The following is a 26607-nucleotide window of genomic DNA, read 5'->3' on the forward strand; positions in this document are numbered from 1 at the left end:
GGTGGCTCCTGACGTCCTCCACCAAACAGGAACCCAGTACCTCTCTTCTTTTTCTCGTCCCATCTGCTCTGATCTCTGGCCGGTCTCCTCCGAAAGAATCTTTTCCCTGCGAAGGGGCGCCGGTAAGAAGTAGTTGGAAGATTAGGAAACTTCTTCTTCTCATCTCCGGCTTTCTCTAGCAGCTCATCTAGGACTGGTCCAAACAGGTATTCCCCTTCACATGGGATGGAGCACAGACGAGATCTGGACTGAAGGTCACCCGGCCAACATTTCAGCCATAGGGCCCTGCGTGCTGCGTTCGATAGTCCTGCCGCTCTAGCCGCCATTCTTGCGGAATCCGCAGAAGCATCTGCGAGAAAGGCAGCAGCATTTTGGATTGTTGGCAGGAATTTCAACATGGAATCTCTGGAAACACCTTCTTCCAATTTAGACCCCAGCTGATCTAGCCAGACCATCATTGATCTGGCTGCGCATGTCGCAGCTACCGCCGGTCTCAAGGCACCAGCCGACATTTCCCATGTCCCTTTAAGGAACGAGTCAGCCTTTTTATCTAGAGGATCCTTTAGGGAAGCCATGTCATCAAAGGGGATAGAAGATTTTTTGGATGCCTTAGACACCGCCGCGTCTAATTTTGGTGCCTTATCCCATGTGTTCACCATGGGGTCCTCAAAGGGGTATCTTCGTTTAAAGGCCGGTGGAAAAGAGCCTTTTTTCTCTGGCTTCTTCCCTTCTTTTTTAATGAGGTTTTGGACCTTGTCATTGAGCGGAAAAGACCTACGTTTTTTAGGGTCTAGGCCGCCAAACATTAAGTCCTGGGCTGACAGTTCTGGTCTTTCATCCGCCACCCCCATAGTGGATCTAACTGATTTAATCAGTTTGTCCATTTGGTCCAATGGGAAACAGAACCGGTTAGACTCTTCTTCCGAAGAGGACGCTGAGGAGACAGAGGCGTCTGAATCATTCTCCCTACTTGGGCCAACAGACGAATCCGAATTTGAGGCGCTAGGCTCCCTTCTCCTTTTGGAAGGCTCCCCCCGGGATAGGGATTTCAGGGAATCCTTCACCTCCTTCCTGATAATCTCCCTAAGATTTGATGTGAAATCGGGAGACTCCTCCGCCACCTATGGGAGCGGAGAAAAAAGGCTATGTAATTTCCTCTGGTGCTACCGCTATATAGTATCCCATTTATCTATTTCCTACCGTCTGCCGCACACACGACTGACAAAGTCTCTTAGGGTAGGCGTCTGGCAAAGGGCAAGCGCATAGCGCGCACTCCTTGTTTTTTGATTTACCAGCGCTCTTTTTCCCCTACGGAAATAAACATAGGAAAGACTGCATCAGGGTACATTCACGAAGATCTGTTACCCAGGCAGTAGCGGTAGGTACCGGATTACTGGGGGGTCGGTCCAGATCCTTCTGTCTTGATCTGCGACTGGCCTGAGCACTGCGCCCGCGGGTCTTCTGCTGGGTATTTGCCTCCGAGGATCTGTCCTCTTGCTCCAGCAGGTCACCGGCAGCTTCTGGCACCTCCATAGCTGTAGATGCTATCAGCAACTCTGCAGCAGTGTAATTGGCCATATATAGCCCTCCCCCATCCGGAACATGTGCAGGTGTGCATGGCCAGCCTAATCAATCCCCCCCTGCCCCGGACCATGCTCGACCCTCCCCCGCCCCTGAACGCTCCCCCCCCCCGCCGCTCCCACCGCATGCAGGACAGCGGTATCCCCAGCGAAGCCGGCCGGCGTCTAACTTCCGGTCCCGGCTCCGCCCCCCCTCGCGTCACTTCCGGTAACGCCGGAGCGCTCAGGGAAGAGCCCGGAGGCCGGCGCCGCCGGATCCCCCAGCCACACGCCGCTACACCGCACATGGCCAGCACAGCGGCGATACCGGCCGAAGCCGGCGCCCGACCCCCGGACCCGCCCCCCCCCCCCAAAGGAGCGCAGAGGGGCGCACCGGGAAGTCCGCGCCGCACGGATAGGAGCCAGAGGTAGGGAGGACCGGGGCACGGGAGAGCGAAAGGACCGGGGGGGTGAGGGAGATATACTCACCTTCGCCGGCCACAGAGACAGACCTCCTCCGGACGCTGCTCCCCACTGCACCGCTCACTGTCGTGGAGCCCTACCCGGGCCCACCGTGGCGCTTCCAGGGACCCGCACTGCCCGAGGTAGGAGACCCCCTCGCTACCTGGGTCGGACAGCCGGCCTGGGTGCTTGATAGGTGACTGAAGAAAATCTGTAGGGAATCCTGTCCTCCAGGAACAGGAAACCAACTGATGCGTGGGGAGAGGTGCCGCCCTTATGTATCTGTAGGTTTCCTGTTCCTGAAGGGCGGATCCCCTCTCTCCGTAGTGCTGTCATGGACGACCGAATAAAAAGCAGCTAAGTAAAGAAATACAAGTGGCCATCATTACTTTAAGAAATGAAGGTCAGTCCGAAAAATTGGGAAAATTTTTAAAGTGTCCCCAAGTGCAGTTGCAAAAACCATCAAGCGCTACAAAGAAACTGGCTCACATGAGGACAGCTCCAGGAAAGAAAGACCAAGAGTCACCTCTGCTTCTGAGGATAAGTTTATCCGAGTCACCAGCCTCAGAAATCGCAGGTTAACAGCAGCTCAGATTAGAGACCAGGTCAATGCCACACAGAGTTCTATCAGCAGACACATCTCTACAACAACTGTTAAGAGGAGACTTTGTGCAGCAGACCTTCATGGTAACATAGCTGCTAGGAAACCACTGCTAAGGATAGGCAACAAGCAGAAGAGACTTGTTTGGGCTAAAGAACACAAGGAATGGACATTAGACCAGTGGAAATCTGTGCTTTGGTCTGAGGAGTCCAAATTTGAGATCTTTGGTTCCAACCACCGTGTCTTTGTGCGACACAGAAAAGGTGAACGGATGGACTCTACATGCCTGGTTCCCACTGTCAAGCATGGAGGAGGTGGTGTGATGGTGTGGGGGTGCTTTGCTGGTGACACTGTTGGGGATTTATTCAAAATTGAAGGCATACTGAACCAGCATGGCTACCACAACATCTTGCAGCGGCATGCTATTCCATCCGGTTTGCGTTTAGTTGGACCATCATTTATTTTTCAACAGGACAATGACCCCCAAACACACCTCCAGGCTGTGTAAGGGCTATTTGACCAAGAAGGAGAGTGATGGGGTGCTACGCCAGATGACCTGGCCTCCACAGTCACCAGACCTGAACCCAATCGAGATGATTTGGGGTGAGCTGGACCGCAGAGTGAAGGCAAAAGGGCCAACAAGTGCTAAGCATCTCTGGGAACTCCTTCAAGATTGTTGGAAGACCATTCCCAGTGACTACCTCTTGAGCTCATTAAGAGAATGCCAAGAGTGTGCAAAGCAGTCATCAAAGCAAAAGGTGGCTACTTTGAAGAACCTAGAATATAAGACATAACCAAAACGTGTGAAACAAGTGAAATTAAGTATATAATTCCACATGTGTTAATTCATTGTTTTGATGCCTTCAGTGTGAATGTACATTTTTCATAGTCATGAAAATACAGACAAATCTTTAAATGAGAAGGTGTGTCCAAACTTTTGGTCTGTACTGTATATAAAGCAATTTATCAGCACAGAATTTTGGACCTAAACGAATAAAAAAAAAATGGTGCTAAAGGTGGGTTATGATTAGAGTTGAGCGAATATTTTCAGAATCGGTCGCTGAATATGAATTTGCCATATTTGTACCAAATTTATATTTGATGATTGGTTCTGAACATATTCTGTCATTTCGACTCCCACTGACTCCAATGATGTTCGGCGAATATTGCAAATACAATATTTGACACCGATTGTAATCGGAACCGAATTTTTAAAAATTTGCTCAACTCTAGTTATGATTTATCTCATCATCTGCTATTATGCATTAGATGAAGCAGGGTAGTTAATTATGGAAAGTGCTTTCCTTGTATTACATATTGCTCCAGCATACGAAATCATTGAAATTATGTGTGGGTAATGCTGGTTTTTCTAGTAAACAGGTGGTTTAAGTCACAGAGAAAATTTGTAATTGTACACTTAAAGAAAAATAACAAACCTCAGCAAGACTGCGCAGTCTGCTGCCATCTTCTTGGATGGATTTATACTTTTTACTTAATCTTTCATTTTTGTCTTCCAGATTAATGAGCGATTCCTTTTTGTTGTCTCTCCGTGAAAACAATGCCTGTTCAGCCCATGAATTCATAATCTGCTGCATTGTGGTTATATTGTCTTTAGATTTCTGTAATCTCCGCTCCAAATCATAGATAACGGACTTCACGTGTACAATATAGTCCCAGCAGTCTCCGCTGTTCCAGGTGTAACGCTCCTCTGCATCTCGTAGCTGTTCATCGATAGCCGCCATGTCATCCTTAATCAAAGGGTATTCCACTTCTAGCACGGACTTCTTCACTGTATTGTACCAATGGACCGCAAGCTCCAGGCTGCCAATATACTTTTACAAAAATAAGAAAAATGTTAGAAATGGAAATAATGAGGTTGTCTGCAATAGAATCATGAAAACTGTGAATACAACAACTTGATTCAAAATTAGAATAATGCAATCATTATCCATGCAAACTCATCGTCTTCTATCTATAAGCCCAAACTACATCTTCTGATAATTAATGCAGCACTGAACATTGCAAGTTGACCCCTGGACTTGATACCCTCTTGATACCCTCTGGGAGATGGGGAATATTATTTGTTTATTATTATTGTTTTATTTTTTAACCAAAATTCATATATATATTGGCTTAAAAATAATTTTAGCAATTACTGGTAGGTTGGATTTGAAAGTTTGTACTAGTTGGCTTTTATGGGCCGTTTGTTACCCTGAACATTGGTGGCTGCAGAATGAATACTCTGAGAATCTGCCAGTTTGATAGTTCATATTGGGAGTTTGTAGCTGTTATCTGTGTTCTTCTGAGCTCCTCTCAACTGATTTATGACCACATCAAAGTTCAGCTCAACAGTCATGTGGTCATAAATCAGAATAGAAGAGTTCAGTAAAAAGAAAGATAATGGAAATTGTTACAAACCATTGGCTATCTGACAGATTCTCATTCTGTAGCCAGGGAAACAGCCTTGGGCCGGGTCACACTAGCGTACAATACGGATGAGTACTATGCGAGAAAACATCACACAGCACTCGGACCAGTGTTAATCTATGGGGCAGCTCACATCACCATTTTTTACATCACCATTTTTTTCTCGGGCGTATTCTATGTGCGTGTAAAATCGCAGCATGCTGAGATTGTACGTGTATATCGTCCGATACTCGCCAATGCAAGCCTGTGGGTGCGAGAAAAACTCGGACACCACACGGACTATCAGTGTGAATTGCGACAAACACGCACACATTTTCCTCATTTCAGCCTACTGAGCCATTAAATTCAATGGGGAATAGCAGTGAGAAATGTAAAGCTATATGCATGTCATACGGATGTCATACGGATACATAGGTGTGAGAAAATCGCATCATCGCATTGCAAACGCATTACACACAGATGACCATACGGAGAACACTTGTGCGGCTCTCGGCAGGGAGACTCGGACCGATTTTCCATACGGTCAGTGTGACACCAGCCTTAAAAGCAAAAAGGTGCAACATTTTTGATCAAACCTAAATGCAAAAAATCCATTGTTTATGCTATAAATGTGTGACAGATGCAAGCACCAGCCCTGGGACCACCAATAGATGTAAAGCTATATAGCCTACATACAACCTGTTATATAAAACAATAAATGTATAAATAATAATAATAAAATAAATATGTAAAATTATAATGAAGACATGGAGTCAGAAAATACAAAAAAAAAAAATAAACACAATTTTATTTAAAAATACATAACTATATAATAGATTAGTTACATGGGTCTAATGTGTACAAAGTTTTTACCTCTTTTTTTTATCCTGATGAGGCTGGTGTACTTTCATGCCATGATGACTGTATATCTATTTATCTAATAATAATAATAATAATTTTTATTTATATAGCGCCAACATATTCCGCAGCGCTTTACAAATTATAGAGGGGACTTGTACATACAATAGACATTACAGCATAACAGAAATACAGTTCAAAACAGATACCAAGAGGAGTGAGGGCCCTGCTCGTAAGCTTACAAACTATGAGGAAAAGGGGAGACACGAGAGGTGGATGGTAACAATTGCTATAGTTATTCGGACCAGCCATAGTGTAAGGCTTGGGTGTTCATGTAAAGCTGCATGAACCAGTTAATTAATTTTTTTTTTTTTTTTTTAATATAGGCCACACAGGGATCGTTAGGTTAATGCATTGAGGCGGTAGGCCAGTCTGAACAAATGAGTTTTTAGGGCACGCTTAAAACTGTGGGGATTGGGGATTAATCGTATTATCCTAGGTAGTGCATTCCAAAGAATCGGCGCAGCACGTGTAAAGTCTTGGAGACGGGAGTGGGAGGTTCTGATTATTGAGGATGCTAACCTGAGGTCATCAGCGGAGCGGAGGGCACGGGTAGGGTGGTAGACTGAGACCAGAGAGGAGATGTAGGGTGGTGCTGAGCCATGGAGTGCTTTGTGGATGAGGGTAGTAGTTTTGTACTGGATTCTTGAGTGGATGGGTAACCAGTGTAATGACTGGCACAAGGTAGAGGCATCTGGACTCATATAACGCTCACTTTAATTTCGCTGGGTGGGCGGTAAAATGTTATAAACGTTTTATACAGCAATTTTGACATAGATTTTTAAGAGAAAGTACACTAGTCTCATCAGATCAGAGAAATCTGTTTAATAAAAGGTATGCAGTTTATACAGTGACATTTGGTGACAGATTCATTTGAAACCTTTTTTTTATCTGGAAGCTCCATATTTCTGACAGATACCGGTAATTTAAGGTATAAAATACTTTGCAAACAAAATCTTAAATGTTACCATGAAACAGACATACCTTGTGTAGGATTTCCTTCTTTTCAAAGATATCTAAAGCAGCCTTGGGTAGATCTGTGTGATTCAGTACTTGAAGATATTTGACCTCCCTTAATACCGCCACTAACTGTAGAAAGAATTAGCCAGAGAAATAGTAAATGTCAAATTCTTTAAAATTACAAAAATAAATTGGTAACTGAAATGTACAATAACAATCCTAACACCCTACGAAGGACAAAATTATGGAGGCCATGTAATCAAAACTAAACTCTGCAATCCCTTCATACCTCAAAATGTAATTAAAATTTTATTTCCATATAAAAAATAAAAGGTTATCTACCTTAGGATCAAAGTTGACACTAAGAAGACCATCATCATGGTTACGTTTTATCAGTGGTTGGTCTAGATTGAAGTTGCAGACATCATCCACTTGAGATATCCACAGGTCATATGCCTTGTCCTCATGTTGGTCTAGCAAAGTCATCATCTCCATATATTTCTGATAAATGGATGAAGCTTCTGGACTTTCCATGCTTCTAAACAAATAGTAGAATAGGATGGGTTTTCATGAAAATAATGCTCATTTCACTGGATGAGAGCAAATTAGCAAATTTTCACAAAAATTTGGATGCATTTACAAGTATCCAAGCCTAGGTATTGACAAGTACGATATGACAGCAGCTTACTCATGCTGGATGAACCTGAAGTTGGACCACATTGTCTGTATCCTGTCTTTCAGCTCCTTGGTCCATTTCAGGATTCCCGAAAGTAGTGGCATATTTTTGTGTACCATAAAATTCTCCATCTGTGAAAAAATTAAAGATTATATGAGTTTGGGAAGATTACTATGGATAATATGATATAACATTTTACAATGATTTGGTTCTCACCTGACTGACTTGCTCATCATATAAGATCTTGCATTTGTCAAGTTCGTTACTAAACATCTGAAGAAGTGTGAAATAGTTTGAGCTGAATAAATCCAATATGGTCGGTCTTTCAAGAAAATAACCAGCGATAGCCAAGAGCTAGGAAACAAAGAATTAATAAAGCAAAATATAAAATCTACAATGAGGAATCATATGGTTCACTGAAAGCAACGTCAACAAATGATGAAAATTTGGAATTTAGAGGTCAGGCTTTTATAAGGCAGTACGATAGTGGATGAGTTCTCATGTCTAAAGCTTGTTCCCAAGATGAGAAAATAGAGATTTCATGAAGAACAGGAGTCTTGCGGACACCACACAGACTCTCTCTCATGTGCAGGTATTTAACCAGCACCATGTGATGATCACATGATTGTGACATCGATGCAGGTCCTGCTAGTACACATGCCGGTGTTGGCTCTGCAGGGAGAGATGGTGAGCACCCTCCCTCCCACTCTATGAGTGCTCACATAAAACCAGACCATGTATGCAGCTTACTATAACCCTCCCAACACTTAGTGTGCTGGAGGAAACATATCCTGGTTTCATACCACTGACGCCAACATGCACAGTGACACATATCTCCCCTCATATACTGTGCCAGTGACTCTGTCACAGCAGTCAATATCTCTCACCTAATATAACCAATTAAAAAAAAAAGAAAAACATTTAATGCCATAGAATTGTACTGTATGGATGGTCCATAAAATTAGAATATTTGAAGAAAAGCACATATTAAAATTGGGCTTTTAGCTGCTTTACTTCTTGCTTTTTTAATATATCCATTTTATGGACTTGTCCTCAATAATGTAATTTTTTTCACACGTTAAACACACGTTTACCTTGAAAGCAGACTTCAGGCCAGAGCAATCTTTAAAAGCAAGACATATCATTGTTGCAATCTGAGTCTCGAGGTCTAAAACTTTGGCTTTAAACTCAGTGTAGTCATTTTCAAATACCTGCAAAAAAAAAAAATATTAAAAGAAATATTTCACAATATATATTAGACCAATTCACACAAATTGCTATAGCGATAATTTAGAAGCTAACATCTTGGTCTCTACGATTTTATTTCTTCCATTCTTTTAAGAGCCATAACTTTTTTATTTTTTCGTCAGCATAGCTATATGAGGGCTTGGTTTTTGTCGGATAACATATGGTTTTGCATTACACTATTTATTTTACTTTAGAATATATCCTGAAAAAAATGGAAAAAAATTCGAAGTGGGGAAAAATATGGAAAATAAAAACTAAATTCTGCCATTGTTTTTTGGATTTTGTTTTCATAGCTATTCATCAGCCCCTTATTGACACCTGATGACTGGTACATCATATGTTGGCTCCCTGATCTTGATGCGGGCTGGGAGATGATGGCTGGGTTAAATCTGTGACAGCAACAATTACATGGCACGTCCCGTGGGACACACTAATGACCCAGCAACGTGTACGTGATTCTCGAGCACGGAATGGTTGCTGTGACATCCAGAGGTCTGCTGAAGCCCCCGTTATCTGTTATGACAGTACTCCTGGCTGGCGTTCACAGAAGACCATAATTTTGTGGTATGGGTTAAATAATTTTACATTCTGAAAGACTGGACATTTCCAGACATGAATATATCAAATACCTTGATTTTTTTATTTCTTTAATTTTATTATATAAGTTATATTAGGAACTAGAACCTGCTGTTATGGCTTGAACCCTTGATCGATATCCTGCAAAGCTACAGTATTGCAGTATACAGGAAAGCGAATAATTTCCTATTAAACTCAACACATCAGCTTCCCGCTATCTTAAGTCGCTTGGGGGCTGGGTGGGGTCAGAAGATTGAAGTTCTGCCCACGTTCCCCTTTGAAGACACCTGCATTGTTGAAATTTATTTTTGATGTGCAATGTATTTAGCATTGTGTTATTAGTAATGGGTTGTGTTTTGTCCAGCCACAGGCAGTTGATAGGGAAAGGTAAAGTTAAGGGTTGGGACTAACCCAGAGTGGGAAAGGCTAAAGTGAAGGGACAGAGGGAGTTTCCTTTCATCAAGGCAGATGGGGCCTAACCAGCAGCCACAGCGGACCTTTGGTCTGAAAAGTCAGCAGGGCCGCATGGATTGGGTATCCTGAAAGTGAGAGGAGACAGAGATAATGGACAGCATAATCTAAACGGGATACAAGGAAGAGCATTAGAAGGAGAGAGTGATTTTCCAGAGACTAGGTCTGGGACAGGAAGTCTTGTGGGACGGTATGGAGATATCTGACAGCTAAGTGACTGAGCGCCACTAAGAAGGACAGTGGGACAGAGAGTGCCCTGTGTAGTAGTTGCAAGATGTTAGCAAGTAGAGAAGCTAAGTAACAGCCATAGTGATATAAGTAGCTTCCCTTGGGGGAAAAGGATGCAGAACCGCTGGTTGAGAAACAGGACTCTCGCTTTCTGGTTAGTGGTGCTGTCGTTGGAGAATAGGGAAGCTCCTGAAGTGTTGTGCTGGGTGGTGATAAAGCTATATAGAGAGAGGCTAACGGAAAGAGAGCAAAGGAAAGTGTATGAAAACGTATGTTCTAAGAGAAACGTCCACGAAATTATGCACCCGCTGTCCACTACAAACACTCTTACTGACATTATTGTTCTGTAAAAGACAGTTCATTTTTGAGCGGTAGTCTCCCTAATTGAACTTTACAACAATAGTTAATGTCCAAACACCCACTCAGGACCCCCATTTTCATGTAGCGTGACGGGGCATGGAAGACGAGTACGTCTCCTACGGCTCCTGCCCTGCGCCATGTTACAATATCTCACCCACTCCTCTACGCCGGCGTCAGTGATTATTTGCCTCCATCACGATCCTCAGACCGGCAGTCTGCTCTCCTGACCTTAGTGTGACAGCTGCATATAAGTACATGAAGCTGATGGCAAATCCGAGGTTTATGGGATTATGTGAGGGGGAAGGGGTGAAATATGACTGGCCTGTGTGCGACTATAAATTTTCAGTGGCTTACAGCAACACAAACGGGGCAAAGTACAACAATAAAAGTTACATATCCTGAAAGGGCTGCCCAAGCCTTATTTCAGGATACTATTATAGTTTATGCAAAAACGACATGACAGATTCCCTTTAATGGTCAATCAGCAGCGATCAGAGCTTGCTCTGGTCACTGCTGTTTGCAGCAGGTACTGGCTGTGCAACACGGCTGACACTTGGCAAGTATGGTGAAGGCACAGTTTCTGGGCACACTCCATACACCTGCATCCAATATAGGACCTACTATCACTTCTTATCTCTTGGAGAGAACAGGTTACAGAAACCTTATAGCAAGAGGAATGAAACCCCTTTTCTTATATTTCCTTAAATATTTGATACCACAGGGTCATTAACCCCTTCATCCCGAAGCTCACCAGGCCAATTTTTTCAATTCTAACCACTGTCACTTTAGGAGGTAATAACTCTGGGACACCAATGGATCCCACCAAATCTGAGACTGTTTTCTTGTGACATATTGTACTTCATGATAGCAGTAAAATATGTTCAATACAGCTTGCGTTTGTGAAAATATCGAAAGTTTGGCAACATTTTTTTAAATTTCACAATTTTCAAAGTTAAAAGTTGACCAGCGATTTCTGATTTTTACGACAAAATGTACAAAACAAATTTATTTTAGGGACCACATTACATTTGAAGAAACTTTTGGGGGGGGGGGTAGATATGACAGAAAATACCCAAAAGTGACACTATTCTAAAAATTGCACCCCTCAGGTGATCAAAACCACATTCAAGAAGTTTATTCCTGCTTCACAGGAATTAATGGAATGCGGAAGGAAAACATTTAACGTTTTTTTTTTTCACAAAACATTTACATTAGACCAATTTTTTTTATTTTCACAAGGATAACAGGAGAAAATGGACCCCTGAAATTTATAGCCGTGAAAACGAAAAAAATACACATTTTTTCCACAAAAATATTTTTTAACCCAATTTTTTTTTTATTTTTGCTAGGGTAACAGGACAAAATGGAGCCTTGAAATTGTTGTGCAATTTCCCCCCGAGTACGCCGATACCCCATATGTGGTGTGAAACTACTGTTTGGGCGCATGGCAGGGCTCGGCAGGAAAGGAGTGACGGTTTGGAGCGCAAACTATAATGGAATGGTCTGCGAGCATCCAGTCACGTTTGGAGAGCTCCTAATTTGCCTATACAGTGGAAATCCCCCACAAGTGACCCCATTTTGGAAACTACACCACTCAAGAAATTTAATCGAGAGGCATAGTTTTAAAATAATTATTATAATGCTTTTGGTTTTACTGTGTATGAATTTATAATGTGGTGGCATATATGAGTTGTGTGGAGTACATCAGATAATAAAAGTGTGTTGTGTCAACAGGGTGAAAACAAATGTTATTAATTTGTGGACGTGTGGCACACTTCAAAGCAATCCTTAATACAAAGGCCAGGTGTCTGCAGGGCAGGTTTCACAATGGTAAATTGTGTCCTTTCGGATTGTAGTCTTGGAACATACTTTCCACTATTTTTGTGATCTTCCCTTCTTCACTGTTTCACTGTTCACTGTTTGACACTGTACGGTTTGAGGACCTTATCACAGATCTACACCTCCCATGTACATACTATAACCCAAGATACAATCTGGCTTTGTGACTTGTGTTGTGATACCTCGGAGAGTGATATGGGAGATATTGTCACGGGTGTATGGCGGTCAAGATAAAGACATCCTTCTTGTGCTTACACTTGACCACCAGCATGTTGTTGCTGCATTGGGCTCTGCTTTCACCCTTTCTCAGCTGCTGCACAATTAGAGGCTTAGTCAGGCCTCTCTGATTTTTTTTCGCATGGTGCCGCAAGCAACTGTACCTCTGACAGAGGGTCTTGAAAAGTGGGATGCTGATGTAAAAGTTATAAATGTAGAGGCAATAACCTTGAGCCAGCAGTAGGTGAAGCAATTCTCATAAAATTCACCCACTTACCCCCAGTACAGAGGGGCATTCAGGGGGGTTAATCGGGGGGTCCTTCCCTTCGTAGACTCTAAATCTGTGGGTGTAACCTGAGGTACTCTCGCACAGCTTGTACAGTTTAATTCCATACGTGACCCTCTTACTGGGCAGGTATTGTTATAAATTTAGCCTCCCTTGCAAATGAACCAGTGATTCATCTATAGAGATGTCACTTTGGGGGTTGTACTTCTCAGGAAATTATTTTCAAAAGTGATCAACTACTAGCGGAATTTTGTATAGATGATCAAAGTCATAGGGCAGCACGGTGGCTCAGTGGATAGCACTGCAGCCTTGCAGTGCTGGAGTCCTGGGATCAAATCCCACCGCCACCAAGGACAACAATTGCAAGGAGTTTGTATCTATGTTCTCCCAGTGTTTGTGTGGGTTTCCTCCCACACTCCAAAGACATACTGATAGAGAATTTAGATTGTGAGCCCCATCGGGGACAGTGATGATAATGTGTGCAAAAACTGTAAAGCGCTGCAGAATATGTTGGCGCTAAATAAATAGATTATTATTAGCAATAAACTTAGGATCGTCTCGGGGATGACACTGCGCATTGACACTACAATTCAAAAATTTTTGGATCGCTTCAAATTGTGTCCTTGTCATGACCATATGGAATACCGGTGTACTATCAGAGACAGCAGCCATCTTAATCCGGTCACCAGGCGATGTAGTGCGGTGACCAAAAATAGCATCGCCGTATACAGTACAGACCAGTATACAGTGGTGTATACTTAATGTTCAACCCTTCCCGACATGCACTAATAATGAGATAGATTATATATATATATATATATATACACACACACACACACATACATACACAGTGCCACAGTAGCTGCATTCCTACAAAGCGCAGTATATGCAGTACCGACCAAAAGTTTGGACACCTTCTCATTTAAAGATTTTTCTGTATTTTCATGACTATGAAAATTGTACATTCACACTGAAGGAATCAAAACTATGAATTAACACATGTGGAATTATATATATGTCTTATATTCTAGGTTCTTCAAAGTAGCCACCTTTTGCTTTGATGACTGCTTTGCACACTCTTGGCATTCTCTTGATGAGCTTCAAGAGGTAGTCACCGGAAATGGTTTTCACTTCACAGTTGTGCCCTGTCAGGTTTAATAAGTGGGATTTCTTGCCTTATAAATGTGGTTGGGACCATCAGTTGTGTTGTGCAGAAGTCTGGTGAATACACAGCTGATAGTCCTACTGAATAGACTGTTAGAATTTGTATTATGGCAAGAAAAAAGCAGCTAAGTAAAGAAATATGAGTGGACATCATTACTTTAAGAAATGAAGGTCAGTCTGAAAAATTGGGAAAATTTTGAAAGTGTCCCCAAGTGCAGATGCAAAAACCATCCAGCGCTACAAAGAAACTAGCTCACATGAGGACGACCCCAGGAAGGGAAGACCAAGAGTCACCTTTGCTTCTGAGGATAAGTTTATCTGAGTCACCAGCCTCAGAAATCGCAGGTTAGCAGCAGCTCAGATTAGAGACCAGGTGAATGCTACACAGAGTTGTAGTAGCAGACACATCTCTACAACAACTGTTAAGAGGAGACTTTGTGCAGCAGGCCTTCATGGTAATATAGCTGCTAGGAAACCACTGCTAAGGACAGGCAACAAGCAGAAGAGACTTGTTTTGGGCTAAAGAACACAAGGAATGGACATTAGACCAGTGGAAATCTGTGCTTTGGTCTGATGAGTCCAAATTTGAGATCTTTGGTTCCAACTACCGTGTCTTTGTGCGATGCAGAAAAGGTGAACGGATGGACTCTACATGCCTGGTTCCCACCATGAAGCATGGAGGAGGAGGAGGTGTGATGGTGTGGGGGGTGCTTTCCTGGTGACACTATTGGGGAGGTATTCAAAATTGAAGGCATACTGAACCAGCATGGCTACCACAGCATTTTGCAGCGGCATGCTATTCCATCCGGTTTGCGTTTAGTTGGACCATCATTTATTTTTCAACAGTACAATGACCCCAAACACAACTCCAGGCTGTGTAAAGGCTATTTGACCAAGAAGGAGAGTGATGGGATGCTACGCCAGATGACCTGGCCTCCACAGTCACCAGACCTGAACCAATCAAGATGGTTTGGGGTGAGCTGGACCGTAGAGTGAAGGCAAAAGGGCCAACAAGTGCTAATAATCTCTGGGAACTCCTTCAAGATTGTTGGAAAACCATTCCCGGTGACTACCTCTTGAGCTCATTAAGAGAATGCCAAGAGTGTGCAAAGCAGTCATCAAAGCAAAAGGTGGCTACTTTGAAGAACCTAGAATATAAGACATATTTTCAGTTGTTTCACACTTTTCTGTTAAGTATATAATTCCACATGTGTTAATTCATAAATTTGATGCCTTCAGTGTGAATGTACAATTTTCATAGTCATGAAAATACAGAAAAATCTTTAAATAAGAAGGTGTGTCCAAACTTTTAGTCTGTACTGTACATACTGCGCTTTGTAGGAATGTAGCTACTGCGGCGCTGTGTGTATGTGTGTATGTGTGCATGTGTGTGTATATATAATATATATATATATATATATATATATATATATATATATATATATATATATATATATATATATATATATATATATATATATATATATATATAGAGTGCATGTTGGGAAGGGTTAAACATTAAGTATACACCACTGTACAAAAGTCTCATCCCACCCTTCTTTATAGTTACTATTTGACTATAATTGTAATACATAGGCATCCTCTATCAATTGCAAGTTACTGTACAGCATAGGTAAAGTTAGCAGATATTAAAGGGAATCTGTCACCTACTTTTTATCGTAGAAGGTGAGGCCACCGCCTGTCGCGGCTCCTGCGGCAGGGGTACTTTACCTGCCCTGTTGAGGGCAGAGCAAAGTATTGCAGTGCGCAGATGCCAGGAAAGGTCAGAGAGAGCCGGCACCTGAGCACTGCAGTACTTTCCTCTGCCCTCAACAGGGCAGGTAAAGTACACCTGCGCAGGAGCCGCGACAGGAAGCAAGGAAGAGGACGTCATTGCATGAAGATGGGAGGTACCGGACCCGGACGACCATCGGACCGGACTGTTCCCCCCCGGGTGAGTATAATATAACTTGTTTTTCTTATCTTTCAGGTTACATCGGGGGCTTATCTACAGGATTACAGAATGCTGTAGATAAGCCCCAGATGCTGGTGGCATAAGCTCATATACGAAAAAGTAGGTGACAGATTCCCTTTAACCGCTTTCTGACCTCGGACAGGATAGTAAGTCCGAGGTCAGAACCCCCGCTTTGATGCGGGCTCCAGAGGTGAGCCCGCATGAAATCCGGGACATGTCAGCTGTTTTGAACAGCTGACATGTGCCCGCAATAGCGACGGGTGAAATCAAACGCTGACAGCGGCATTTAACCGGCGCTACCGGCCATCGGGCTGGAAATTAGCGCATCGCCGACCCCCATCACATGATCGGGGGTCAGCGATGTGTCTGCATAGTAACGATAGAGATCCTTGAGACCTCTATGGTTGTTGATGCCGGATTGCTGTGATGCCGGATTGCTGTGAGCGCCACCCTGTGGTCGGCACTCATAGCAATGCAGGAATTCAGCTGCATAGGAGCGATCTGATGATCGCTCCCATGTAGCTGAGCCGATCGAGTTGTGCCAGCTTCTAGCCTTCCATGGAGGTTATTGAAGCATGGCAAAAGTATATATAAAAAAAAAAAGTTAAAAAAATGTGAAAAAAATATATAAGTTTAAATCACCCCCCAATCGCCCCATTCAAAATGAAATAAAAATAAATAAATAAAAATCAAACCTACACATATTTAGCATCGCTGCGTTCAGAATCGCCCGATCAATAAAAAAAAGGATCAACCTGATCGCTAAATGGCGTAGCGAGAAAAAAAATTTGAAACGCCAGAATTACGCTTTTTTGGTCGAGGCAACATTGCATTAAAATGCAATAACGGGTGATCAAAAGAACGGATCTGCACAAAAGTGGTATCTATAAAAACGTCAGCTTTTATCGCAAAAAATAAGCCCTCAACCAACCCCAGATCACGAAAAATGGAGACGCGAAGGTTTTTGTTTTTTTTTAGCAAAGTTTGGAATTTTTTTTTCACCACTTAGATAAAAGAGAACCTAGACATGATAGGCGTCAATGAATTCGTAAAGACCTGGAGAATCATAATGGCAGGTCAGTTTTAGCATTTAGTGAACCTAGTAAAAAAGCCAAACAAAAAACAAGTGTGGGATTGCACTCATTTTGCAATTTCACCGCACTTGGAAATTTTTTCCAGTTTTCTAGTACACGACATGGTAAAATGGATGTCGTTCAAAAGTACAACTCATTTCGCAAAAAATAAGCCCTCACATGGTGATATTGATGGAAAAATAAAAACGTTATGGCTCTGGGAAGGAGGGGAGCGAAAAACGAACACGGAAAAATGGAAAATCCCAAGGTCATGAAGGGGTTAAGTAACAAATTATATAGCGTACTTTGTTATTGTAGTTTTTCTCTTGCTCAAAAGATGTATCCTGCTTTTATCATATACAGTATTAAAACTTATATTAATAGTTAATATTTTAAAAAAAATTAAAATGACAGCAGTGTAATGTATGTAATAACATTTGTTTGCACATAAAGCAAGAAGGCTAACAATAAGGGTATGTTTCTATGTGCCGGATTACATCAGGATTTGTTGCGGATTGAGCGCGGAATACAGCCGCAGCGTCCAGATGTTACAGCATAGTGGAGGGGATTTTATGTATCCGGACATGTGGCGCGTCTTTATAGAGCGCAGCATGTCTATTTATCTTGCGGAGGTGCTCAGTCTCCGCAAGATAAATACCACAGTCAATGAATACGATACGGTGATTCTACACGTGCTCAATGAACACATCCGGAATCACTGCGCGTGCAACAGGGGCCGGCGCTTTGGGTGGAGCGGGGTATCCACTGCGTCCAAAGAGCTGGGTTTCCTGAACGTGGAAACATACCCTATGGAAATTCATTCAAAATGCATCTAGCTAAGGAAAGCAATACCGTGTTTGTATAATCTGTAGGATCCTGGGAATTTTCTTTGAACACTTTGCACTGATCGTCAAAATCTTCTTGAAGATGCATGACCTGTTCAGTCAAGGCATTCCCATGATTTCCTCCAAACTCTAGTTTTTCTAGCTTTTGAAATTCCATTGTTGTTTTCAATATATCCTATGAAAAGAAAAAAAAACAAAATAGTTGCAACTTTTCAAAACAAAATATGAAACGGTTGTTTAATTTTTTCTTTTTCCTTTTGTTTTGGGTACTACACTGGCTCAGCTTTTACAACTGCTGCCTTCCACTTTTTCATTTGGTCTGCAAACCACACCAAGATAACCTGCATGGGGTTGGTAAATGTTCCCTAGCTTACATGACTTCCCCCTAAAAAGGGTTAACTGGGACTTTTTTCTTTTTACAATGTGCCCAAGTAGTTGCAGGCAGGTAGTTGCTAGCCACCTGCCTGCTGTGCCTGGCACAGATCTCTGCCAGCACAGAGTGGTCACAGGCCGCTCCTGCAGGCGACTCGGCAGCTTCTATTGTCATCGCATGAACATAGCTGCGGCTTCTCATACTCTCTGCTGTGTTGACAGGGTGTGACTGCCAACATCATGCTGACTGCCAGCCAGCTCCCCGCTGCCTATTGGAAGGAAGCCAGCTATCAATCAGTGTGACATCGACAGTAAAGTCCTGTTAACAGTGTAGCATGGAAGAAGAGCTTCATTGTTGACATGAAGCAGCTGAAACGCCGGCAGGAGAGGTCAGTTACCGCTATGAGCAGGTGCCAGGTACAACAGGCAGGTAGTTGCCTCTGTTAGAAACCATCTGCCTGTTAGTTTTTAGGTCCATAGTAAAAAAAATAAATTCCTGACTAACCCCTTTAACATTGCAAACATAGTATGACAGGGAAAATGGTTTTTTTTTTCTAAATTGACCCCAGTGCTGAGATTTGGTTGCAATTTCTATATAAGGAAAGGAATAAGAGACTCCAATTTGAGTGTAGTGCTGTAGCTATAATGCCTCTATAGAAGACTTTAGGCTTTCACAAATACAATATTTTTAAGGCCTGTTTAACAAGTCTGACATTCATGCTCCAAGTATGGACCATGATGTAGGGACTGGCCACTTGTCTCTGCAACCGAGATCAAAAGCCTCATGGCTAAGAAGCTGTTGAGTTCAGGTCAGAAGATCTACATGCAGTCCAGAGATCACAGTCCATGCTCGGAACTTAAAATGTCGTGTGAAATTTGCCTTAAAATATTAATGGGAAACATTAGTAAGTGATAAAAGTATCTATGCAAATATTTTTAAAAATGGCTTAGAATATTACTTTATATATACTACCAGTATAAAATTAGATCGGTTTCAAGCATTATTAATTTTAGAGAATATGCAGCTTCTCGTCACAATGGTAATTGTACATGGGGGCACTTAAATTTATTTTAAGGTTCAAAGCCTTAAAACATAATATCTACCTATATATCCAATTAAGCATAATTGACGTGGTCAATGACTGTGTCAAATGAAACTAATTACACTAATAATTATAATTATAGTCAGTGGAAGAATGTATTATTTAAAGTAGAATGGAAGTCTTATGTTAGAAGAGAACGTAAGGTTCTTCATTAAAAAAAAAAAATGTTGTGTAGGTCGGCTCATTTGGAATTCATAGCATATAAATATAAGTATTTATAGTGCTCACATCTGAATAGGATACAATTAGAAGAATTAAATACCTCAATCTTCATTAAACGCTCAAGAAATCTGTCATATCTAGCAAACACCAGTTGAGAGCGAAAATCCCAAGGTTTAAATTCATTACTGTCTCGGTAAAATGACCCAAGATTGTTCCTGTGACTTTGAAATGAATGCAAGAAGGTCCTAAGGACATTCACTGCAATTTGTACATGCTCTAGTGCTTCCTCTGCTTCCTCTTTAAAAAGATCTTCCGGTGAAAGATACAATTTTGCCTGGAATTTAATAAGTGACAATAAGACTTTATGATAGACAATGAACTAAAATAATAATGAAGAAGAAGAAGAATACAATGAACCGGATTTTACACTCAATTAAAAAAAAAAAAGATCAGCTACATGGAAACTGATCAAAACATTATTTTTTTTTCCAGAACCGAGAACTTTTATGAAAAATGATTATGGTAATTCATTCATTGTATATATGTTAAATCTATTCTGTAATTATCCGTGTATGCACCTATTTACATAGTATTTTATGTACCTACCATGGATAGTCGGCAATAAAAGTGATTTATTTCTCCATATGTGCCATATAAGCTACATTTCAGCTCTTCCATAGAGCTACCATTAAGCATTGATAACAGCTCAACAGAAGATTTGACAATCCACTGGAGTTCCGTTTCCTTTTGCATTGTTCTAAATACAGAGGCTGAAGTCTACCTTCTGGAGGCATCATACCCATGCGTAATGGATTTTCACCTACATTACTTTCAGCTATAGTACCTTGTATTTTTTCTTAATGTAACTACCGTAACTATTTCTAATAATGTAAGTCTACCCTACTCTGTCTAAGTGATGCCATTTTCCAAATTAACTTGTAGATCAAATAAAAATGTTGATGTTTTCTAAAGTATTACCTGGTCCAGTGCCATGAGCTCTGAGTGCGCGGTGTTCACTGCTCTTATAATTTTGATTCTTAAAGAAACACGCCAGCTAAAACAAATACACTGAGCTATACCTAATGTAGGCCCTGAGTCTGCACCAAGTAGAACATACAGAATACATTTTACCTATACTATTACGTAAGGTTAGGGAGATAAAGACCATAATACACATTAGATGGCTGTCGGCCAATGATGGTTTGGTCGCTTGTTCAGTCAGTAGCTAACTCAGCCTTCTATCTTATACACAGGGACATTCATTCGGCTGAGGGATCCTGTGTTTCTATGAAAGAACCAGCACCAGACATGTCTGGTGGTGGCTTATCTCTGGGACCAGCAGTCTGAAATCGGACACACTTGATTGACATTCCCTCCGGGGCATCCCATGTACATTAGACTGTTGGCTGAACACATCGATATCAGCAAGTTTGGCCGACATTAGTCCAACATATATTGTATTGGCTTTAAGATCGTCACTGTAGTTACACTGCAATCTACCCATCAGAAAAACCTCAAACCTACTTACAAAGTCAAAGGGCCCGATGTGTCAAAGCTTTCACACTAGAATTCTTTCATGAAAGCTTTGAAAGCTCTAAAAACTAAGTGCAACTTGGAGTTGCCCCTAAATTTTCAGATTTTTGGTGCCTTCACACAAGTTTCTTCCAGCTCCGACACAATGTGATGAGCTGGGGCGTGACGACCGTTGCTCGTCAAATACTCGACAACCATTGGTGGTGTTCTCAAAGCCACAAGTCTTACTAAAGTAGGAGCTCAAGTAGAATTTGTGGCGAGGCCCACAAAGACGTATATGCCATTTGCACGATGCTCTTAATTCATGAAGAGGCTTAAACTTCTTCAGGAATCAGGAGCGTGACTCCAGCACGTCCCTCATCAAGACCGGCGTAAAGAACACTGGTCATGATGAATCGGGCCCTAAATGTTATAGTGGAGATGATGGATCGCATTCGCAATGTTAAACATCTAGCATTTCATTTTAGGTATTTTTAGAAACTTCACTTGACTTTCATATTCAGGAAGATATAGTTGAAGTGTAATCATTTTCCTTTTATTAGCATCCTAAAGTTTCTGGATGCAGCCTGTCAGTGTGATGATGGTGGGGAAAAATTAGGATTGTGCTTATTGGATATCAGCATGTCCAATCAATGTTCCCCCAGGGGCAAAAGGCGCTACTAGAGGTGATCAGCCAACCGTTATTTAATGTGTATCTTCAGCTTTATACTAATGCACAGTGATGTAATTACATTGTATATAACTCCCTCAGTATACAAATGCTTGTATGCACATGCTCATTTCTGGATATTGCTCTGTGATGTAATCATTTATGCAGAGCTGTCATTTTTTATCTTGTAGAACCAGCCAGAGATTTCAAAACAGATTTTACAAGCTTCATACTAAGATAATATAATGGTCTTTAGTGTGTAGTTTTCAGAACTTAAACCCTTCCTGACAGTTCTGTGCTTTGTTTTTTTCCTCCCCTTCTTCCAAGAGAACTTTTATTTTTTCTGTCGACATAGCAGTATGAGAGGTTGTTTTCTGAGGAACAAGTTATAGTTTTGAATTACGACCTGCATTTTACCATACAATGTACAGGAAAATGGAAAAAGATCCTAATGCAATGAAATGGTGGAAAAAAAAACACAATTAAGCAATTTTTTGGAGTCTTTTTTTTCAGTGCTCATTAGCCAGTAATAAATTACTTGGCAATATGGCTTTTCAGATTAATACGATTATAGTGACGCCAAACTTGTATAATTTTTTTTTTTGTTAAACTGGTGGAAAAAAAATTGGCTTGGGCCATCATTTTCTTAATTTCCCACTGATAGACCAGTGTAAGAGTTTGTATTTTTGTATATAGAGCTGATTTTATTGGATACTGTTTTAGGGTAAATACAATGTTTTTGATCGCTTTATTGCATTTTCTAGAAAGGTACCTCGAAAGTAAAAAAAAAAAGCAATTTTGGCATTTCATTTTCTTTTTTTTTTTTTTTTATCTTTACAGCGCTTGCCAAATGGGATACCGTAATTCATTTTATATTCTGATAGGTATAGTATTAACACAACTATAAAAGTCCAATTATGTATTTTTATTTACGGTAAATATTTTTTAATTTTGAAAAGTAGGGGAGAGAGGCTGATTACATTTTTTATATTTTTATAATAATGATTTATTTTTTAGTCCTCCCAAACGACTTGAATCTTATCGTTCTAAATAAAAATTCTACAGAATTGCAGTATATATTAAAAATAACATTCTCATAAGAAGCCCAGTCACAGGTTTGAGTTCATAGGAGTGCCATATGCTCTTTATTGAGACACAACACCGATTTGTCCGCAATCTCAGACAGAAGTTTCGCACTTCAGCCAATTTTTGAGTGATTGGTGGGGGAGCTCAAGACTTGGATCCCCATTGCTCTCCTGCACGTTAGATAGTATCCATCATTTAAAGGAAAAATTATAATGATGAGTATCGCACGCTAAGTCAGGGGGACAGTAAGGATGGAATGTGGCCCTGTGTGCTGCACTACTTTCCATCTCAGTGCTCCACCAACTGGACATTGTGCCTCCTCTGGTCTGCGAGCTCTAGCCCCGTAGCCAGAAATGACCTCTGCTCTGCCAGTGTGATCGCTTTCAATCTGTACCAGTAAGTACCCGAGAGCGCTAGGGTTAGAGAAGCCTCTGCATCAGTCAGTGAAATAAGGCTTTTCTTCATTCACTGCAATGTGCCCGCTTCATGTTGCAGAACTTCATCCTAAAAAAAAATCTGTATCACCTAAGCTTGGTAAAAAGTAAAAAACAGAGAAATATAATTTTCTCTGGAATCTGTTTCATTTTTTTTTTTTATTCTATATGTTTTATATATGTATTTTAGTGGCTTATTTAATATTTTACTCACTTATATAGTGCCATTATTTCCACAGCGCTTTACAGATATATTGCACCATCAATTCCTCTGTGCTTTACAGACATATTTTTTATTCCATTTTCTACACATAATTATTGGGAGGCAATCTTGCCTAATCAGCTGTTAACAGCATTAAGAAAACAATAGTCTGGAGATGTTCATTGATGTTTATACAGTAGGATTGTATTTTAGGTATACTCTATGTAATCAGTGCTGAAGTCACCATGCAGGGAGGGGAGGAGGTGAGCTATGACCATCATCTATTGAGAATAGCGTGATCCGGTGTTATCTATATATAACCAATACCTTACATTATAATTCTGCTCGTGAGAATAACGGCATGATCTCTATTGAACAGAAAGTGTTCGTGTAGTATGAGGCTCAGTGGCCAAAGCAAAAACTCCACTGAGGACTTTCAATTCTAAATATTTTTCTATCCTCTGGCTAACACGGTACCAAGATATATATCTTTCCTGTACAACATGAGGATCTTTTATCAAATCAATGATTTAGCGATGGCAGCCTGCCTGATCTAATAGAGCGGGAAGAATCAATAGACTTCTAGCCACCATGGGGCACTACTAGTAGTGTGCAAGCTTCCATGCACAATTCTGTGTTTCAATATGTTTGGTTTTAAGAAAAAGCCAAATGAAGTTAGTTTTCACAACGGATAACTGGCGCAAACGGAAGCAGATGTGCACCACGGATTTTACAATAGAACAGTGTACAATACCTGATCAATGAACAAGTTGCAGAACTCTTGGAGTAGAACAATAATCCGGGCAGGAGTGTTGTAAAACATGGAGTGACTCCAGATCAGACAGATGGTGTGAAATAGGGAAGGGATTAACACATGAATCTGGGGAAATTCTGTCTCCTCCAATAATCTGATATGAGATTCCAATGTTCTCAAGTGCAGATCAATATCTTCTGCTTCAACAAGAGCTGAAAAAAGCAAAGATGAAGGATTTCTGTGAGTCACAGCTTTATGACTAGATTATATCATAAAATACAGTTAACACAAACGTCCCAATTGGTGATTGCTCCAGCAGGTCGGAAGCACAGTAATCAAATTAGGCATTACATCATGGCAAAGATTACCGTATGTTATCCTTTACATCAGAATGCTGCTTGATAAAGTGGAGATTTTGTTCCAAACCCGCCCTCCATTTCTTTTTTTTTTTTGTACGGCATATAGGGCTATTTAATTTTTCAATGGGCAGATAAAAAAAAAAAATAGTGATGACATCTCCATTAGCCAATGAATTGAAATCACTCATCTGTGGCAGGAGCACACAGCTCTCTAGCCTCCTGGATTCCTGCTTGCTAGTGGGCAGTATGCTCCTGCTCCAGCTTTGCCTTCGATTCATCGAAGGAACACAGTTGCACTAAAGGTGGCCGGGTCAGAGCAACAAGTGCACTTCAGCATTCTGGCCAGCTTCAGAGCAGTGCTTACAATCACTATAGAAAAGAGCTTGTAAACACTGTATAAGTCCGGCCACTGCTGATCGGCCACCACTGTTGTATGTAACCAAGCAAAAAGAAATAAAATTATAAATCACTGTTCTCGAGAATGGAGACGATTTTTAGTAAACAATTACGGTAAATTGCCTGTATTTAAAGGCGCTTTGCAATTTTAGTCATTACTCAGGTCTACAAAAAAAAATTTTTTCAGGTGCCAAGATTTTTTGAATGGATTTAGGGTATTTTGAGAGTACTGAACAAAAATCCCCTTACTTTTGATGAATTGATTTCTAGTTTTTGAGACACCGTAATTCATCCATGAAAATAATGCATTCCCCCAATGCGACTTTTGCAATAGAAAATGCAATAGCTTTTGGTCTTTTGATTCTTTAACATTGTCTTAGGTAATGATATTTCCCATATACCGGTAATTATTTTGTATTTCAATTTGTAGACTCACAAGACTGTAAAAGCAATTTTTTGAAGCCAGAAATCTCCTGTAATTAACTATTAAATATAAGCCAATCTGACGAAACCAAAGTCATATTCTTAATCAGCACCATAAACTTAATATAAAACCATTCAGACATCATAGGCATCAAAATAACTGTATACCAGTGTAATCGACCCTGAGAATATCCTGTTAAGTAAGGCATGCATCTAGGGGTTACAAAAAATGTACTTCAGCTAAATGAGTTTATACACTGAGTAAACGCCTCTTCCCATACTCATATCTTAAATTAGCAGCCAATCTGAGGAAACAGAAGATTCTTTTTTTTTTTTCATCAAAATTTGTTGGCGCAACCAATTTCTCCTTTGAGTGTCATGATTGGATGTCATAGTGATTATCTGACTGGAATGTAAACCAAGAAGGTCGCCATGGTGTCTCCAGAACCAGCGATTGCTACTGAGATCAGTAGAAGTATATTGAATGTACATACTGTATGTACGAGTTCCTGAAAAATAGCTCACAAAAGTGGCCACATACAATACTGTATGAAAGATGTCCATACAGTTTAACTAGTTGCCGGCCAAATGCTCATTCAGCAATGGCCAACTATCCAACTATCGTGACCCAACCCATGAACAGCCTTGCTGAGTGTCGATGTTTTGTTAAATGGTCAGAGGGTATAAGTCGCTGCCAGATGCCACCTGAGAAACCTCCCAAGATTATGGTATGTGAAATATAAGGCATATGTTGAGTTCTTTCACTTGACATCATTTGTTGGGTGAGAGCTAGGAAGCCTTCATACTCATAGAATAGTCAGCTGACTTTTCAAAACTTACAATTGTTATTATTGTGAGGATAAGACCATTGCGGTTCTCAAGTGGCCTGTGTGAATAAAGTGACAGAGGGCATGCATGACTACTGCTTTATTCACGGTCTATGGAACTGCCAAAGATATAAGTTTAGCCCTCAGCTATCTCCAGCAGTCCCACAGTGATTGGATCGGTGATCACCTATGTGCACTGGCTGTCCATTCACATAAGGGACTTCTTGGATGGATGCGTAGGGGGGTGGGATGTTCTACAATTAGGACCTCTCCAAAGTCATCCATGCATTGAGAAACACTAAGTGGTAGCAGTAATCACTCTTCCTTTGCATAGAGGGAAAAGCTCTGAGCTTGCATCCATTCACATTAGATTGTAAAGTGGCATACAGATATAAAATCACGTTCAGAAACCTACTTACAAAGGCAATATCGCTTGAAGATTTT

General features: G+C 41.0%; 1 protein-coding gene across 1 annotated transcript in view; it reads right to left on the reverse strand.

The window, feature by feature from the left end:
• The window catches only part of DNAH11 (dynein axonemal heavy chain 11), a 380134-nt gene that overhangs the window by 299736 nt on the left and 53791 nt on the right, over positions 1-26607 (reverse strand). Inside the window, exons 7-15 of the mRNA XM_069729806.1 lie at positions 24159-24370; positions 19601-19834; positions 17871-18038; positions 8677-8793; positions 7799-7936; positions 7595-7713; positions 7249-7444; positions 6931-7035; positions 4059-4454 (exon numbers count right to left, since the gene is read on the reverse strand). Of these exons, the coding sequence (XP_069585907.1) occupies positions 4059-4454; positions 6931-7035; positions 7249-7444; positions 7595-7713; positions 7799-7936; positions 8677-8793; positions 17871-18038; positions 19601-19834; positions 24159-24370 (1685 nt within the window). The remainder of the gene's footprint in view (positions 1-4058; positions 4455-6930; positions 7036-7248; positions 7445-7594; positions 7714-7798; positions 7937-8676; positions 8794-17870; positions 18039-19600; positions 19835-24158; positions 24371-26607) is intronic.

This window comes from Ranitomeya imitator, chromosome 6 (assembly GCF_032444005.1).
Source record: "Ranitomeya imitator isolate aRanImi1 chromosome 6, aRanImi1.pri, whole genome shotgun sequence".
Lineage (NCBI taxonomy): Eukaryota > Metazoa > Chordata > Amphibia > Anura > Dendrobatidae > Ranitomeya > Ranitomeya imitator.